Source organism: Acomys russatus, chromosome 26 (assembly GCF_903995435.1).
Source record: "Acomys russatus chromosome 26, mAcoRus1.1, whole genome shotgun sequence".
In the NCBI taxonomy this organism is placed as follows: Eukaryota; Metazoa; Chordata; class Mammalia; order Rodentia; family Muridae; genus Acomys; species Acomys russatus.
Window position 1 is genome coordinate 11,253,554 of NC_067162.1, and position 17,899 is coordinate 11,271,452.

The 17,899-nt window shown below is 50.5% G+C and overlaps 3 protein-coding genes across 6 annotated transcripts; 1 reads left to right on the forward strand and 2 right to left on the reverse strand.

Annotated features, from left to right (window-relative positions):
- Nucleotides 1-1,419: 1,419 nt before the first annotated feature.
- On the forward strand, nucleotides 1,420-4,500 carry Gadd45gip1 (GADD45G interacting protein 1). Its single transcript, XM_051168591.1, has 2 exons — nucleotides 1,420-1,798; nucleotides 3,561-4,500. Exons 1-2 carry the CDS (start codon nucleotides 1,449-1,451, stop codon nucleotides 3,877-3,879), a joined length of 669 nt encoding a protein of 222 aa, XP_051024548.1. The 5' UTR covers nucleotides 1,420-1,448; the 3' UTR covers nucleotides 3,880-4,500.
- Rad23a (RAD23 homolog A, nucleotide excision repair protein) lies at nucleotides 4,496-10,715 on the reverse strand. Of its 4 annotated transcripts, none has more exons than XM_051168590.1 (9): nucleotides 10,441-10,715; nucleotides 8,599-8,760; nucleotides 8,274-8,455; nucleotides 8,080-8,135; nucleotides 7,813-7,940; nucleotides 7,487-7,573; nucleotides 7,270-7,395; nucleotides 5,272-5,371; nucleotides 4,496-5,127 (listed from the first exon to the last, which is right to left on the reverse strand). In XM_051168590.1, exons 1-9 carry the CDS (start codon nucleotides 10,510-10,512, stop codon nucleotides 5,072-5,074), a joined length of 969 nt encoding a protein of 322 aa, XP_051024547.1. In that variant the 5' UTR covers nucleotides 10,513-10,715; the 3' UTR covers nucleotides 4,496-5,071. The 4 variants fall into 4 exon arrangements, with proteins under 4 accessions (XP_051024547.1, XP_051024545.1, XP_051024544.1 ...); XM_051168588.1 differs by having other exon boundaries at nucleotides 5,207-5,371; nucleotides 7,270-7,403; nucleotides 7,495-7,573; nucleotides 10,441-10,698; XM_051168587.1 differs by having other exon boundaries at nucleotides 5,207-5,371; nucleotides 10,441-10,697.
- Nucleotides 10,716-12,118: 1,403 nt separating this feature from the next.
- Calr (calreticulin) lies at nucleotides 12,119-17,899 on the reverse strand. Its single transcript, XM_051168624.1, has 9 exons — nucleotides 17,733-17,899; nucleotides 17,270-17,371; nucleotides 16,868-17,071; nucleotides 14,887-14,981; nucleotides 14,587-14,796; nucleotides 14,391-14,504; nucleotides 14,082-14,225; nucleotides 12,948-13,040; nucleotides 12,119-12,851 (listed from the first exon to the last, which is right to left on the reverse strand). Exons 1-9 carry the CDS (start codon nucleotides 17,821-17,823, stop codon nucleotides 12,654-12,656), a joined length of 1,251 nt encoding a protein of 416 aa, XP_051024581.1. The 5' UTR covers nucleotides 17,824-17,899; the 3' UTR covers nucleotides 12,119-12,653.

Here is a 17,899-nt window from a genome sequence, read left to right on the forward strand (position 1 = left end):
CCAGGACAGCCAAGGCTATACAGAGAAACCTTGTCTCAAAAAAACAAAAACAAAAACAACAACCCAAAAAAAAAAAAAAAAAAAAAAAAAAAAAAAAAACAACCCAAAACAAAACAGAACAAAAAACAAAAACAAAATAAATAATACTAACAGGCCAGGCTTTTTTTCTTCTTCTCTTTTTCTTTTTTTCTTGTTTTGTTTTGTTTTTTGAGACAGATTTTTTGTTTGTTTGGTTGGTTGGTTTGGTTTTTTAAGACAGGATCTCTCTGTGTAGCCTTGACTGTCCTGGACTCTCTTTGTAGACCAGGTTGGCCTCGAACTCACAGCGATCCACTTGCCTCTGTCTCTCAAGTGAGAGTTTTCTTGTGAGCCTTGGCTGGCCTGGAACTCATTTGTAGACCAGCCTGGAACTTACAGAGACCTTGCTACCTCTGCCTCCCAAGGGCTGGAATTAAAGGCATGCGCCACCACCAGCCAGCCCTACCTAACGCGCCAGTTTTGTATTTTTAATTGTTATAGGCATTGGTATTTTGCTTGCATGTCTGTCTGTGTGTGAGAGGCTGTCAGATCCTCTGGAACAGGAGTTACAGACAGTTGTGAGCTGCCACCTGGGTGCTGGGAATTAAACCAGGGTCCTTTGAAAGAGCAGCACATGGTGCAGTGGTTAAGAGAACCTAACTGCTTCTTTCACGGAGGTCCTGAGTTCAATTCCTACCAAGCATATGGTGGCTCACAATCATCTGTGATCTGATGTCCTCTTCTTGTGTACATGAAGACAAAGTACTCATATACATAAAATATGTGAATAAATAAACATTCTTAAAAAACCAGGCCAGTTTTAAGTTTTATATTAAACTGGCTCGTTACTGGTCATCCCAACACTGGCGAGGCTGACCTAGGAGGGCTGCCATAATGTCAATGCCACCCTGAGTTACACAAGAAGTTTCAGGTTAACCTGGCTACAGGGCTGGGGAAAAGACTCAGAGGGTAAAGGCATTTGCCACCAGGCAGGACGACAGCTGTTCTAGTCCCATAACCAGCTTGGTGAGAGAACTGACTTACCCAAGTTGTCCTTTGACCTCCACTTGATCACCCGCATGCCCTTTCCCCCAGTAAATAAACTACAGAAATAATTTTTGTATTTCTTTTCTTTTTTGTTTCTTTCTTTTTCATTTTTATTTTTGTATGCCGGGTCTGTGTAGTTCTGGCAGTCCTGGAATTCATAGAGATCCTCCCGCCTCTGCCTCCCGAGTGCTGGATTACAGGTGTGCGCCACCATGCCTGGCCCCACATAATATCTTAACAATTGGCTCCTGCATTAACCGGTCACCTACACTGTATAGACTATAGTCGAGGAGGTCCCTGGCTCCCTCACCTGAAGCCGGGGTTTCCGCTGCGCAGGCAGCGCCCTAGCCAGCCCTCTCTGCCCGCAAGGACCCATAGCCAAGATGGCGGCGGCCGCGATGAGGACGCTATACGTCCTGCGGCTCTCTGTGGCTTTGGGTCCCCGGTCCCGCAGCTACCATGCACCGCCACCCCCACGTCGCCGACCCGGACCCAAATGGCCAGACCCAGAGGACCTGCTGACCCCGCGATGGCAGCTAGAGCCGCGCTATGCGGCCAAGCAGTTCGGGCGGTACGGCGCCACCTCCGGGGTGGACCCCGCCTCCCTGTGGCCGTCCCCAGAGCAGCTACGCGAGTTGGAAGCGGAGGAGCGGGAATGGTACCCGAGCTTAGCGACCATGCAAGAGTCACTGCGCCAGAAGCAGCAGGCGGAGGAGGCAAGGCGTCAAGCCAGGTGCGTGGGGGGGGGGGGGGGGGGGGGGTGGGAGGCAGGCACCCCAAGCCCCGGAAACCATGAATCCTCCGTAGGTGACATGCGGAATCCTTGTGCCGTAGGGTTTACAGACATGTTCATTTGCCTGCAAAACAAACTTCTAGGCAAATTCTTGCAGTCATTCAACTGCAGTTTTTGTGTTTGTTTCCACCTTTCCTCTTCCTTTACTACTGAACTGTATCAGTAGCCCACCCTCCTTTTATTTACTTTTTTAACAAGGCGTCAGTTAGCCAGAACTGGTTCTGTTGCCCAGGTTGGCCTTGAATCTAGGATCTGTCTGTCTTTACCTTCTGAATATCTGATATTACAGGCCTGTAGCAGGCCCAGCCTCAACCGTACATCTTTACTCTGTGCAAGGATCTAAATATCCACACAGCAGGGAACAAAACAGACAAGACCAAGGACACTTGGGAAGTCAAAACATGTATGTTGGAGGACACGTCAGTTTGCCTGCCCTTGTGAGGTTTAAGCAAATCCCCATAAAACCAGATTATAGTTATTGGAAAAGTCTCATGGCTGGAAAGACGCTTCAGCGGTTAAGAGCACTGACAGCTCTTTCAGACGTACCCAGGTTCAATTCCCAGCTCCCACGTGGCAGCTCACAACTGTCTGTAACTCCCAAGATCTGATACTGTCATATAGACACACATGCAGGCAAAACATAAAATAAAAATTAAATTATTAAAAAAAAGTCTCAGCCGGGTGGTGGTGGTACACGCCTTTAATCCCAGGACTTGGGAGGCAGAGGCCAGCCTAGTGTACAAAGTGAGTCTAGGACAGCCAAGGCTACACAGAGAAACCTGTCTCGAAGAAAAAAAACTAACCAACCAGAAATCTCCAAGAGAGAGTTCCCAGTAGAGGGAGCAAGTGGTGCAAAGGCCCTCAGGTTGAGACCAAGCCTATCACTTGCAAGAAGACTTGGTCAGAGGCAGGGGACTCGTGAGTCTCTTTATCCTAAGTAAGCTGGCTGTGGTGTAGTACACCTTTAATCCTAGCAGGGCTGGTGGATTGCTGAGTTTTGAGGCCAGCCAGCCAGGTCTACGTAGTGAGATCCTGTCTTTAGTCCCAGCACTTGGGAGGCAGAGGCCAAGTGGATCGCTGTGAGTTCGAGGCCAGCCAGGGCTACACAGTGAAACCCTGTCTTGGGGGGAGGGGGTGGGAGATATCTAGAAGTATGCCCTGAGGAACTAGGCCACTGTGGCTGAGTATTGGGAACTGAGAGTAGTGACTGATGGGCAGAAGTCAGGAGAGGCGGCACATGTCAATGGTCAGATTTGAGGGGGAAATGGAGGTGAGCCACGCAGACATTTGGATGACGCCACTGCTGGTGCAGGGTTTAGGACAGGTAAAATGTGTTCCTGGTATTTAGCCTTATCTTCCCAACAGCTTTGAAAGGACAAGTGGCCCTTTTTACAGATGAAACTGAGGCCTGAAGAAGCCAGTCAGATGTCCAGAGTCGTGCTGGTTCCCCGCTCTGTCCCTCCCTAGCCGAATGGCCCTGGTCTACCATAGACTGTCCTAATCCTGAGTGTTCCTACAGATTCACAGGGCTGGGGGCGGGGGTGTACATCCAGTTGCTCCTGTGGCTGAATTTGGACTCGGCACACACAGCATGTGACATCAAGGAGGGCATCCATGACAGGGCATGAAGATGGTTCGGTAGACAGCTGGGTGGAATTAGGGTTAGCGTGGTCTGCCCCTCACTGTGTGCCCTCCTCTGCAGGGAGCAGCACATCGCCGAGTGCATGGCCAAGATGCCACAGATGATTGAGAAGTGGCGACAGCAAAAACGAGAGCGCTGGGAGAAGCTTCAGGCTGACAAGGAGCGGAGGGCCCGGTTGCAGGCCGAGGCCCAGGAACGCCTGGGCTACCACGTGGACCCGAGGAGTGCCCGCTTCCAGGAGCTCTTACAGGACCTAGACAAGCAGCAGCGCAAGCGCCTCAAGGAGGAGAAACAGCAGCAGAAGAAGGAGGCACGACTCGCTGCTATGGCCTCTGATGACGCCCAGGAGCCAGCAGTGTCCGGGGAACCCGCCTCTTGAAAGCTCCTTTCCCAATAAAGCCAGCTGCTGACAGCCCCCACTCCACACATTATCCTCCCTCAAGTTGTTACTTCCTGGGCCCCTTGGTTCATCCCCCAACACCTGGGCTGGAGAATCCTCTCCTGGGCTGGGTTCACACCTGGACATTAGGCCATGCCATGAACTGGGGCTTCAGGGAGAGAGAAAAGGGAATGGATGGGCAAATAATGAAGGAACAGATGGCAGTAGAGGAGGAGGCTTCTGTTTACCAACATTAATCTCCAGTAATTAGCCAATTACCAGGGGGGAGCACAGCCAAGCAGACTGTGTGATGGAGGGAGCAGCCCTTCTAGGGCTGAGCTGGGGCAGGGGCCCAACTTTCCAGAGGGAGGAGATGCTGGGGGCCCCCATCTGCGAGGCTCATAGGCCTCTTCCCCATGTCTCAGCAGGCCCACGTCAACCTGTGCCCGGCTAGCTCACAGACTCACAAGCTGGTGTGAGAAGCTCCAGTAGGCATGCACCATTATTAGGGCTCATTTTTAAAACTTTATTCACTTTAAAACCTTTATTAGAGATGTGGTTCTGTTCTGGGGTAGGGGTGGCCTTGGCCTTCTGAACTGATGTTACCTCTTCTCCAGACTGGGGAGAAGGCCTTGGGCTTCTAGCGGACTTACTCCAGATGGAAAGATTTGGGCCACTCCAATGGAGGATACAAGTTTAGGGCTCCAGCCTCCCCTCATCATGGAGGAGGGGGAGGGCTGTCCTTGGGGATGCTTCAGGGGATGGGGAAGCAGGCAGGCGCCTCTCCATCTGGCTGCAGGGAGCTGGGACAGAGGCCAAGAGGGGCCCATCTGTCGCCTCCTGGTCTTGCCAGCAACTTTGAGCAGGCTGGGCTCTGTTAAGAGGATGGGGACAGCTGTCTGGCCCAGGTCTTGTCGGACTGAGCTGGGAATAGGGGCCACTTCAGGAGGGTGGAAAGCTGGGCTGGGTGCTTTGTTTTTTTTTTTTTTAAATGGTTTTTGATTTTTTTTTCTTCCTCTTAAATAAACATGAATATATATATGTGTGTGTGTATATATATATATATGTATATATATACTTTTTCTTTTATAAAATTTTTGTGGAGTGGGGCAGGCACCTTCTTGCCTCCCAGCATCACTCATCATCAAAGTTCTGACTCAGGAGGAAGTTGGCAGCCAAGTTCTCATTTTTTTCACACGCGAAGTAGGCCTGGATCACCAGGCTCTCTGGGAAGCCCAGTGCCTTCAGCTGTGGGAAGATGGGCAGGGGTAAGACGGAAGGAGGTTAGGGCCACCCACCATCATGGCTCTCCAGTCAGGCCTCTTACCCTTTCTATAGCTTCCTTCTCCTGCGGTGTCACCTGGATATAGTTCATCTGTGGGGCCTCCTCACCTATGGCACCAACCTCCCCCTCTACATCAGAGATGTCAGCCAGCTCCCCGGGGGGCTCATTCAACATCTGGATGAACTGCTCCTGGTGACGGCTAATTTGCTGTGAGAAGAAGGAGAAGGATGACAATTCGCAGTCCTGCCACCTGTGCCCAGGCCCCATGTTACAGCCCTGTACGCCAAATTGCCAAACACTCTAAAGGAGCCTGCTCTGGCCAAGCAGCCATGTAGCTATAGAAACAAGCTGTCAGGTGGGAGGCTGAGGTGCCAAGGTGGGGAATGGGCATGGTGGTGCATGCCTTTAAGCCCAGCACTGGGGAGGCAGAGGCAGGTGGATCTGAGTTTAAGGCTAGCTTGGTCCACAGAAGAGTTTCAAACTAGCCAGGGCTAGCTACATGGTGAGACAATGTCTCAATAAACAAACAAAAAAAAAAGTAAAATGTAACCAAGTGCTGGGATGGCCTGTAAGCAGGAGGATGACCGTGAGTTTTTAAGCTAGCCTAACTACATGGTAAGATTAAAAGAAAAACAAAACAAACCCAAATAATCAATCAAGGAGCTAGAGAGATGGCTCAGAGGTTAAGAGCACTGACTACTCTCCCAAAGGTCCTGAGTTCAATTCCCAGCAACCACATGGTGGCTCACAACCATCTATAATGAGATCTGGTGCCTTCATCTGACATGCAGGCAGATTACTGTATACATAATAAATAAACAAATCTTTTAAAAAAAATCAAATAATTGCAGATGGCCTGTGGGAGGGGCCTACTGTCTGTGGCAGGAGGAGGGGAGGTTTCTTGCTGAAACAAGCACCACATGAGTGCCTGAGATAGATCTACCGAGCAAGTCTCAGAAGAGCTCCGTGGCAAAAACAGCACAGAAAGGCTGGGAAGAACTTTCTCCTGTGGCAGTGGGAAGCCACAGCGGCCAACAGGGAGCGCAGCTTGGGCACTTTTGTAGTGTTGCAAGTGAAACTAGGCCTCCAGCTGCTAAACAGAAGCACTCCAGTGGTAAGGCACTCTCAGCCTGCCTGCAACCTTTATCTTTTTTTCTTTTTGGAGGTGATCTCACTACTAGAGGGAGCTGGCTTCAAGTTCCATGATCCTCCTGCCTCAGTCTCCACAGTGCTGGGCTTAAAGGGGTGCACTAACCAGTACCTATTAAATACACTACTCGGAAATCCAGAGGTTCAGATGCAACCCTTGGCTTCTGCAGACATCTGACAATTTTCACATTGCAAACGGCCTTTTCCAGCCGGACATGGTGGCGCACGCCTTTAATCCTAGCACTCGGGAGGCAGAAGTAGGTGGTTCACTGTGAGTTCGAGGCCAGCCCAGTCAGCAAAGTGAGTCTAGGACAGCCAAAGCTACACAGAGAAACGCTGTCTCGAAAAAAAAAACAAAAAACAAACAAACAAACCCAAAAATGGCCTTTTCCACAATCTAGCCTCTGGGTGGATGGTTCACCAGGAGCAATGTGTATAATTAAGGGGTCTGAGAGGATACTGGGTGGAGAAGAGGCTCTATTGGGGTGGAGGCAGAGACAGTATGCTGTCATAGGCTCGGGCAACCAGAGCAGAATGGGTCTGAAAGCTCTGAGGTCCAGGAAGCCTTTTCATAGCTCAGATGAGAGGGCTCTAAGGGTTCTGGTGTGGTGACACATATTTAGGTCATCGATAGAGGGTCAAGGTGAAGGGACAGTCAGATCAGGAAGAAGGCTGGGACTGAGAAGCAGGAAAGAGCTGCAGAAGAATGCTGTGGCCAGAGTCCAGGCCCCAGACATACATATGGCAGCCTGCTCTGGCCCTCTCATGTCTTCCACAGGGGGTTGCCAACAGCATCCACCTCATGGGGAGTCAGATTACACGGAACCTTATAGAGGTCATCAGGGAGGAAGGGACCTGGCCTCTGCTAGCTCTGCTTTCTCAGAGCAAAGCTATGCCCCTGGGTGATTCCCTGAGGATCTGGAAAAGGCGTCTCCGTTCCCTCACCCTGGCCGCACCTGCAAGAGCTGAGGGTTCTCCTGGCCCAGCTGCTGGAGCAGTGCAGGCAGCAGCGCCGGGTTCTGCTGAATCACTTGGCGCATGTTCTGGAACTGGGGCTGGTCTCGCAGGAACTCCAAGGGGTTCTCCCCTGTTAGTGGCAGGAAGAGGTGTGGTCAGACCCTTGCCGGGGCTCCTGAGTCTGGACTGTAGAGGCCTGAGTGTACACCGTCCAACCTGCTCACCTGCTTCTGTGGCCGGCTGTTCAGCTACCTGGCTCTCCTGGACAGAACCATGTTCAGGCTCAGGGCTTCCTGGAATTCCCTGTCAGAAATTCTACTTTTTAGTTCTCTCAAACAGACCCATTTTCCCTCTCCCAAGCAACCCGCCTGACAGGACAGGGAGGTCTCATTCCTGCCCTCCATGCTCTCTGTCCAGCCTCTTTGGGAAGCCTTAGGTGGCAACACTCAATATCCAAGAGCCAATAGGGCAGGTTCCACCTCCATTGCCTGATGAGGCAATGAGACCTACAGCCTCCCAGGAGGCAGTGGTGGCCCCCTCACCGTGAGCAAGTATTCCACAGCTCGGTGGGGGTTGTTGTAGCTGGCCCTCAATGCAGCCACAACCCGCTCCCGCTCGTAGCCCATAGACATGATCTCAGTCAGCATCGTCTCATACTCAGAGCCAGTCACTGTGGAGGAAGCAGCAGGGCCTGGGTCACCAGGGGCACAGAAGGACAGCTCCCGGACCCTCCCACACCCAGACGAGGCTGTCAAAGGCTGATGGCCGGGGGCTCCCAGTCACCTCTGCCCTGAGGTCCACCCACCCACCTAATGTGGAAGCTGCGTCTTCCTCTCGCCCGCTGCTACCTGAAGAGGGAACAGAGCTGCAAATTCAAGAGAGAGAAATCGGACCCTGACTTCTGGTGGCTTGCCCTCCCCGCAAGTGCATGGAACCACACAGGTGGGTACTGGAAGGTGCAGAAAGATGGGGGATGCAGGTAAAGGCACCGCCCTTTCATTACCCGGAAATAGATTCTGGAGATGTTGTGGTGGCTGACTCCTCTGATGGGCTCTTGTCCTCTCTGCTGGTAGGTGGAGGATGGGACATGCCTGATGCCGGGGCTGGAAGAAAGGGTGTAGAAGACTCCGGGGCAGCAGTGGGTGAGGCCTCTGGGGGTGCCGGGGTAACCTGGCCAACCTTGGCCTGTGACAGGGAGAAAAAGGGATCAGGCAGTAGCATTCCTATCAAGCCTCAACACCCTGCCCCATCACGGCCCCACCCTGCCTCTGGCTAATCTCTCCAGGGCACACAAGCTCTTTGCCATCCTCCTGGGCTAATCTACCCACCTTGGTCACCATGACAACCACAAAGTTCTTCTCATCTATATGGTATTCCTTGATGGGGACGTCGTCGCTCAAGATCTTGCCAGCATAGATGAGTTTCTGTCCAGCCACGGGGAAAGCATCTCTACCCTTTTCAGCTTCTATCTTCTCCTTCAGCGTCTTCACCTGAAGTTAGGATTACAGGAATTAAACACTGAGCTTTCATAGTATGGCGTCCTGTTTGTAAATAGCACCGATGCTGTTAAGATACCCTCGGGGAAGACTAGGCATGGTTGCGCACACATTTAATCCCAGCCCTTGGGATAAGTGGACCGCTTAGAGTTCCAGGCCAGCAAGAGGGTAGATAGTGAGATGCTGACCCAAGTAAAAGAAAGTGGCCATTACAAACCTTTACACTCCCTCCCTCCCTTTTGTTTAGAGAAAAGGCTTTGCTCCCAGTCACGATTTCTAGTCGAGCTGTCCAGCTGACAGCTGACAACAGGCAGACACTGAGGCTGTTCCTTGTGTGTGTATAACGGTAGTGGTGGTTTGGAGATGGACACCAGGGTCCTAAATGCTCTACAAGGACTCCATCCCCAAGCCCTGTTTTAAAAAGGCCAGTGGGAACAGAACAAAACATCAGTCACTATTCTCATGAAAAAAAAAAAAAAAAAAAAACACTGATGTGAGAAGAAAAGCAAACTTATACTTCAGATAGCATGTGGTTGAGAAGGGAAACAGTAATAAAGACATGAAAGGGTAAACTCATCGCTGTCCTCAAACAGTAGCTTTCTGCACTTATTGAGGACATCTTTCTTCCCTTCCCTCATTTTTGGATCAGGATTTTTAATCCTGTACTCTAGTCTGGCCTAGAACTTCACAGCCCAGGCTGGCCTAGAACTCAAGGCAAACCCCTGCTCAGGGATTATGGACATGGCCACCATGCCTAGAAATCATGGAAGAGTATACCAGTGGCCTCAGTATATTTGAGAAGACTCAGGTGAGGTGGCCCAAGACGGTATCAGCTACTTGGGAGGATAAGGCCAGAAGGATCACTTGAACTGACAAGTTCAGAACCACACTGGACTAACAAAACAAGACCAGACCCCACTCTCAAAAAGCTAAACCAAGCCGGGCAGTGGTGGCGCACGCCTTTAGTCCCAGCGCTTGGAAGGCAGAGGCAGGCGGGTCTCTGTGAGTTCAAGGCTAGCCTGGTCTACAAAGCAAGTCCAGGACAGCCAAGGCTACACAGAGAAACCTTGTCTCGAAAAAAGAAAAACTAAAGTTCACGCAACATGTTTAGGTTGCTGTTACATGAAACAATAAAAAAAAATTTTTTTAATCCTGTCTCTGCCATTATTTGCTGTGACCATAGCAAAATTCCTTAACTTCATGGTTGTGAAATGGGGAAAGTCAGGAGTCCCCAAACGACTACACTGTTTAGCAGATTCAGCAAGAAGACACTAAAATGCTCAATGACTGGTAAAGAATAAACAGCTAAAAAACACGGACCACCAAAACTATTTAAGATCAAGACCATTTATTATCATCATCGTTGTCGGCACCTCTTGGCCACTGATGCCAAATTGTGCCACCTGAGCAGCTTGCAGACTGGGAACGTGGAGCCCACAGCTGACACTGAAGCAGGGCCTGGGGCCTCGCCCTGGGACCAGCCCGGGAAAGGCGCCCGAGCCGCCGGGGCAGGGCAGGGCCGATCGGTGGGATCCGAGGAGGTCGGGCCGCTGGGGGAGCGCAGAGCCCGGCCGCGCCGTCCCCCTCCCCGCCCCTCCCGTTGGATCCCCGGCCTCCCTGCCCCCACCCACCCCGGCACCCGGTCGCTCCCCGCCCCCGGGCTCCGGCCAGCACCGTCTCGTCAGGTTCCATGCGGATCTTGAAGGTCTGCTGCTGCAACGTTTTAAGTGTGATGGTGACAGCCATGGCGGGGCTGAAGCAATGCGGCAGCCCCGGGATCCTCGTACAACATGCAACTCACGCCGCCGCCATCTTAGTGCCCAGTCGCGCCGCGCGCCAAGCACTTCCGGGGCAAGTGTGATGCACTCGCAGGTCGTCTGTGCTTGTGACACGCTCCCCGACCTCTAGAGCATGCGCGGCAACACCTCGCCTTAGACATGCGCAAACTCAGTTTTATGAGATTTTGCTGCAGGCACTGGCATCACGTTGCCTTGGTGATGTCACCTGCCAGCAAAATGGTTTCTAAGGCCCACTTAGTTTTTAAGGTATTCATTATAGATTTTTGTTCCTAGTGACCTAATGTGGATCTGGCCAAACTAATAGGAACCCAGCAGAGTTAGTTACTCAAGCCTAGAAATAAGTTACCATAAATCTTACATACCCTAAATGTATAATCAGGGCAACTTACGTGACCCCGTTTTCAAGGGCTTAGTTTTTGGAATAAGCTTACACTTCATGAGTCCCCTACCTCTTCATAATCCTCCAATGAGCGACTGCCCTTTCAAAACCTCAAAAATTTAACATTTCAGGTTTCTTTTATATTAAATACACAATCTTCCCCTAAGTTTCCCTTCCTTACACCAACTCATAAGGTACCTACATTGGGCGGGGAGGGGGGGCAAGAGGGGGGAGCAGGTAGGATATTTTAAAGAAGCCTTAGACCACAACATACCAAAAAGTAATGAAAACAGAGCCTTGAAAGGCCGGGGCAGCTCATCAAGAGCGATTTAAGGGGCTTAAGTGAAGCTAAACTCACATTAAATAGAGCAAGACAAGCGTCAACATCCTCTTGTGCCAAACAGGCCATTTACTAGTCGGGAGCTTGCTTTGCTCAATGTTCCTATCCACACCATTGATCAGGCAATTACCCAAGACCTGCCTCCCTCCCTTCACCAGAGGCTGCACTCCTTCTAAGAACATATGCCTCCTCCTGCCCATGCAGCTTACTAAATTTAATGGCAGCCTAAAGGCTGAATGGTGGGGAGCCTAGTCTTTTTCCTTGTGGTGGAGATGGGAGCCCAGGGAATGCAAAATAAGTCTCCAAGTGAACTACTGGACCAACCAATACCTTTTCAATCAGCTCAGTGCCCAAAACATGGGCCCTTGGAGAAAGTTGGTGGCTAGTCTCTGAACTTCATCCCTTGACTATAAAATGAGCTACCAGCATTCACCACACTCATGTGAAGGTTGAAATGCCTCCGTATGTATATGTAGTCTTAGGAAGCAGGACAAGAGATCCATCCCACTTTTAACCAAAGATGGTTAAGATTTGGGTTCAAGTATCTGCCCAATAGCCACTAAGCTCTGGTCAGTCTCTCAGTGAGATCTGTGCTAAGACCAAAACTCAGACGTTTATTGTCACAAAAAGAATTACTATAGGGAGTTTTGGCATCAACACCTGATGACAACTCTCCCACTTAGTTTGATATTACAGGATACATATAAATGCACCCACGGCATTTTGTGGGACTCTTGTTAACTCCTATAGCTGAAACATGAGCAAGCCACCAGCATCTGAAAAGGCCACTTTTGATTCCCTGATGTACATCCTTCCAGAAGGAGACACAACAGGGAAGACACAAAACTTAATTTAATAGAAATTTTGTTTGTAGTTCTTACACTCTCAGTGTGAGCTGTGCTAGAACTGGCTGCCCCACAAGTGGCCCAGTCCTGGGGGCAAGGGAGAAAGGGGAAGAGAAGAGCCCCATTCTTCCTCAGTGCTGGGGGAGGGGAGACACCACCCCCCTTCTCCTGCCCTCCTGAGATTCAGGAAGGAGAGCAGATGAAATCTCAAGCCTAGGGTTCTCCACACCCCTGTATAGTGACCAGAGGATGGAGAAAGGGACAGAAGGAAAAGATGTTGATTCAAAATGAGAAACCAGGAAGTGAGGGCTGAAGAATTAAAGACAAACACCAGTAAAAAAAAAAAAAAAAAAAAAAGAGGAGGGGAAAGGCAGGGGAACAAAATCAGAATCCACCCCAGATCTGAACCTGCCTGGAAAAAAATGAAAAGTTCTTGAGTCTCATAGAGACATTATTGGGAGCAGCCAGCTCTGCGGCAGGGTGTTCAGGCCTCAGTCCAGCCCTGGAGGCAGTTGGTGTGGCCTCTACAGCTCATCCTTAGCCTGACCAGTGGCGTCCTCCTCATCTTCCTCCTTCTCATCTTCCTCATCTTCATCTTCATCTCTGTCCTCCTCATCCTCTTTGTCTTCAGCCTCTTCCTCCTCTTTACGTTTCTTGTCTTCTTCTTCCTCCTTAAGCCTCTGCTCCTCATCCTGCTTGTCCTTCATCTGCTTCTCTGAAGCCTGTGGGGATGGACCACATCTTTCAGTACCTGGCTCTCACTTCCCTGCCAGTCTTCCCAGTTAACCCCTAGAGTAAGCAGAGGAACCCTGGCCCACCTTGGTGACACCCCATGTCTCATTGCCAAACTCCTCTGCGTAGGCCTCATCATTAGTGATGAGGAAGTTGTCAAAGATTGTGCCGGACTTGACCTGGGAAAGAATGGGAAGACAGGTGGTCAGCAGTGACTTCTGACAGCCCCAGCTCTAGACAGGGCTCTATTTCCATCCTTGCTAGTCTCTGAACCTATCAAAATGAGCAGCAGGGTGTGGTAAAACATGTTTTTGATACCAGCACTGAGGTGGCAGAGGCCAGACTACTTGAGTTTCATGCCAATCAGAGTTTTGAACATGTTAAAGAGTAAGTAAGTAAAAAATAAAAGGCAGGGGTGGGAGGGTTGGTTGGTGTATTGGGAAGGCATGGAGGAAAGAACTCCAGGCCAGCCTGGGGCACATGGCTAATTCCAAGACAGACAGGGATACATACCAAGACCAACTTGCCTCAAAAAAACCAAAAAAACAAACAAACAAAAAAACATAAAAAAGGGGGTAGGGAGAAGGGGAGAAACACTACAGTTCAAAAGCCATGCCTCCAGAACTCAAACCCCAGTGACCTGGGCTACCAAGTTCACTTTCACATACTGTTGTTTCTCAATTAAAACAAGCATTTTGGGGAGTCACTTTCTTTTCAGTTACCTACCCAATACATGCAAAGAACTGTCCTAAGCACAGAAATCATACCATAAAAACTGAGCACCAATGTTTTTTAAGTCTTGTTTTGTTATGTAGCGGAAGTGGAGCTCTAACTGGGTGGTCTGAGCCAATTTGCACACAACTTTAACAAAGGACTAGCAAATGACAAGCAGCCTGCAGAAAGTGCTCAGCGGGGCCAGAGACAGCTCAGCAAAAAAAGGGACTTGCTGCCACGCTTCATGCCGAGAGTTGACTCCTAGGACTCAGATGGTGAAGAGAACCAACTTCTAATGAGCTTTCCTCTGACCTCTACATATGCATCCGCATACATGAAAATAACTGTAGTAATAACAATAAAACCAACTTTTTGTTCTGTGAAGGGAGATAAAACAGGAAATGCCTCACAAGGGGACATTTCAGAGTCTGAACACCTTGGGGTTGGTGCCTGTTCTTCCCTCCAGATCTACCAGTATGACCATGGCAACCTTTCCTGCCTCTCACCTGCCAGAGATCTAGGCCCAGTACGGCAAAATTATCATAGGCATAGATGTTGGCATCAGGGGAGTACTCAGGGTTGTCAATTTCTGGGTGTATCCAGGTACCCTTGTAATCTGGGTTGTCAATCTGACGTGGCTTCCATTCGCCCTGCAGAAGAGAACCAGGTGAGTAGAGGTGGACACATTCCGCAGTATAAGCAACTACCCTGCCTAGAACCCCAAGGCCCATCGTGCTGTTTCTGCGGCACAACATTAATTACAGCACCTAAGCAAGCACCTTTACCAGTGCGCCACACCCAACACCCAAGCTTACCTTGTACTCGGGATTTTGAATCACTGGTGGTTCCCACTCTCCATCCATTTCCTCATCCCAGTCCTCAGGTTTCTTAGCATCAGGGTCAGGGATGTGCTCAGGCTTGTCCCAGTCCTAGGAGTGCACACAGAGGTCAGAGTATACCCAGGTTCCCTTCACTGTTATGATGGAAGTGAACTGTTATCCAAGCACCAACCTCAGGCTTGGAATCTGTGGGGTCATCAATCTTGGCTCGTTCGTCCCAGTCTTCCGGCTTGGCAGCATCAGGATCCTTTATCTTCTTGGGTGGCAGGAAGTCCCAATCATCCTCCAGGGAGCCTGACTCCACCTGGCTGTTGTCAATTTTCACCTCATATGTGTTGTCTGGCCGCACAATCAGTGTGTACAGGTGTGTGAATTCATCATCCTGAAGAGGGAAGGAGGTGAGCAGTCCCTCCCACCAAGCTAGTGCCTGGGCCTCCCATGACAGCCACTGAAGTGACTACCCCAGGCACACCTTGCACCGGATATCCTTGTTGATCAGCACATTCTTGCCCTTGTAGTTAAAGATGACATGAACCTTCTTAGTGCCAGGACCGCAGATGTCCGGACCTACGTAAGAAGCATACATATGCAGGCTGCCCACCACGGCAGGCTCTACCCGTTTGTGAAAGGAAGCCCTAACCTATTTATTTATGTGTATGTGCACACATGCACCATTTGTATATAGGAGCCTACAGAAGTCTGAAGTGGGCACTGGATCCTCTGGCACCAAAGTATGAGCTACCATCTGAGTGCTGAGAATTGGGCCTAAGTTCTTTGGAACCACTGAATCATCTCTCCAGCACCCATTTTGTTTTTGACAGAGGATACTGTTACATTTCAGTGAGGCTGGCTTTAAAGTATTGATCCACTTCAATAGTCTGATGCTGGATTACCTGTGCACATGGCTATCCTTATCCAGGAATGAAGACCAGATCCCCCTCTCTTTTTTTTGAGATAGTGTTTCTCTGTATAGTCTTGGCTGTCTTGAACTCGCTTTGTAGAACAGGCTGGTCTCAAACTCATGGTGATCCACCTGCCTCTGCCTCCTAAGTGCTGGATTGACTACGCCACCACACCAGCTTTTTCTTTTTCTGAGACAGGCTCTCTACATAGTTCTAACTGTGAACTCACAGAGATCCACCTGACTTCAATGCACCCAGTACTGGAATTAAAGGTATGTACTATTACTCCATGCTCAAAGACCTGATTTTTTTTTTTTTTTTTTTGGTTTTTCAAGACAGGGTCTCTCTGTGTAGCCTTGGCTGTCCTGGACTCACTTTGTAGACCAGGCTGGCCTCAAACTTACAGTGATCTGCCTGCCTCTGCCTCCCGAGTGCTGGGATTAAAGGCGTGCGCCACCACGCCTGGTGTAAGACCTGATTTTTTTTTTTAATTTTTTATTAATTTATTCTTGTTACATCTCAATGGTTATCCCATCCCTTGTATCCTCCCATTCTTCCCTCCCTCCCATTTCCCCCTTATTCCCCTCCCCTATGACTGTGCCTGAGGGGGGCCTCCTCCCCCTATATCTGCTCATAGGGTATCAAGTATCTTCTTGGTAACCTGCTATCCTTCCTCTGAGTGCCACCAGGTCTCCCCCTCCAGGGGACATGGTCAAATATGAGGCACCAGAGTACGTGAGAAAGTCATACCCCACTCTCCACTCAACTGTGGAGAATGTTCTGTCCAGTGGCTAGATCTGGGTAGGGGTTTAAAGTTTACCGCCTGTATTGTCCTTGGCTGGTGCCTTAATTTGAGCGGGACCCCTGCCTATCATAATGTTCTTCTTGTAGGTTTCTAGGACCCTCTGGATCTTTCTACTTTGCTATTCTCCCATGCTTCTCTCATCTAGAGTCCCAACAGGATGTCCTCCCCTCTGTCCCAGTTTCCTGGTAAGTGAAGGCTTTCATGGGACATGCCCCTTGGGCTAGTATGCAGATATAAGTGAGTATATACCATTTGAGTCTTTCTGCTTCTGGGTTAACTCACTCATTATGATCATTTCTAGCTCAGTCCATTTGTCCACAATTCTCGGGAATTCCTTGTTTTTAATAGCTGAATAAAGACCTGATTCTTAAACTGTACCAATCTGAAATGGGGCCCGGGCAAGTGGCTCAACGGTAAATTAGTGCTTGCCACCAAGCCTGACATTTAGAGTTCGATCCCGGAACTCAGATGACAAAAAGAGATTTCCAAAGTTGTCCTCTGACCTTCACCATAGCATGCCCCTATTATACCTACATAGATCTTGTCATTAGCTTCGTTTCTAAAACTAAGGAACATCCGCAAACTACCACACAAATGAACAATGATGTAAACCTTCACCTGATCTGGTAAACCCTTTCGTTGTCCCTTCAGGACACAACCCCTCACCATCGAATGCTTTCCATGGTGTGAAGATGGGCTTCCTGATTATAAAGGGTTTCAGTCAGCACTGGCTGGGGGCCCCTCACCAAACATGATGTTGTACTCCGAGTCTCCATGCATGTCCTTCTGGTCCAAACTACCCGGAAACAGCTTCACATAGCCGCCCCCACAGTCGATATTCTGCTCATGCTTCACCGTGAACTGTACCACCAGCGTCTGGCCCTTGTTGCTGAAGGGTTCGAATCGGGCAGACAGTGCGTAAAACCGGGCATCTTGGCTTGTCTGCAGCCCTGTGACGGAACGGGAGCGTCGTAAGGTGGACCCCAATACTCTAGGCCACTAGGGGCACCGGTTGACCTCCCCCCCCTCCTTCCTCCACCTGTCCTTGACTACCATGTTCCCGGGAAAAGCCCAAATAGCGTGTGTGCTGACTACAGCTTCCTCCAGGAAGTCGTCCTGAATCGGAGCCCCCACTCCCTACCTCTTACCTTTATCCTTCTCCTGGTCCCCGTAGAATTTGCCAGAACTGAGGACAAATTTGCCAAAATCGGACTTATGTTTGGATTCGACCCAGCGGTTGGTCCAGTCATCTGGAGGGGAGCGGCACAGAGTCAGATCAGCGGGGCCGGATGACCCCCGCCCCCATACCCAACGTCTGTCAGGAGCCACCAGCAGGTGGGGGCGGGGAGGGGGGAGTCCCATCCCAACCTCGAACTTGACACCTCGAGCGGCTTCAGGTCCTCGGCGGACGAACCCTAACTCCGGGCGCGGGAAACCGCTGCGCCTTCCACGTCCCCCAAGGACGCACAACTGGAACCGCCCGCGGCTCTAGTCCCCCGGGGCCACAGTGTTGGCCCTCTGAACGGTAATTACATTACACACGACGAGGCAGCCATGGGCTTGGAGGCCCAGCCGTCGCTGAGGCGGCCTAGAGACCGGCCCAGACCTTACCTCCGTCCAAGAATTGCTCTTTGAAATAGACGGCAGGCTCTGCGGCGGCCAGGCCGAGGAGGCCGAGCAGGAGCGGCACCGAAAGGAGCATGGCGGGCCGAGGGGGCGGCGGCGCACGGGCCCTTTAAAACGATCGTAGGGCAGCGGCTCTGCGGTATTGACGGACG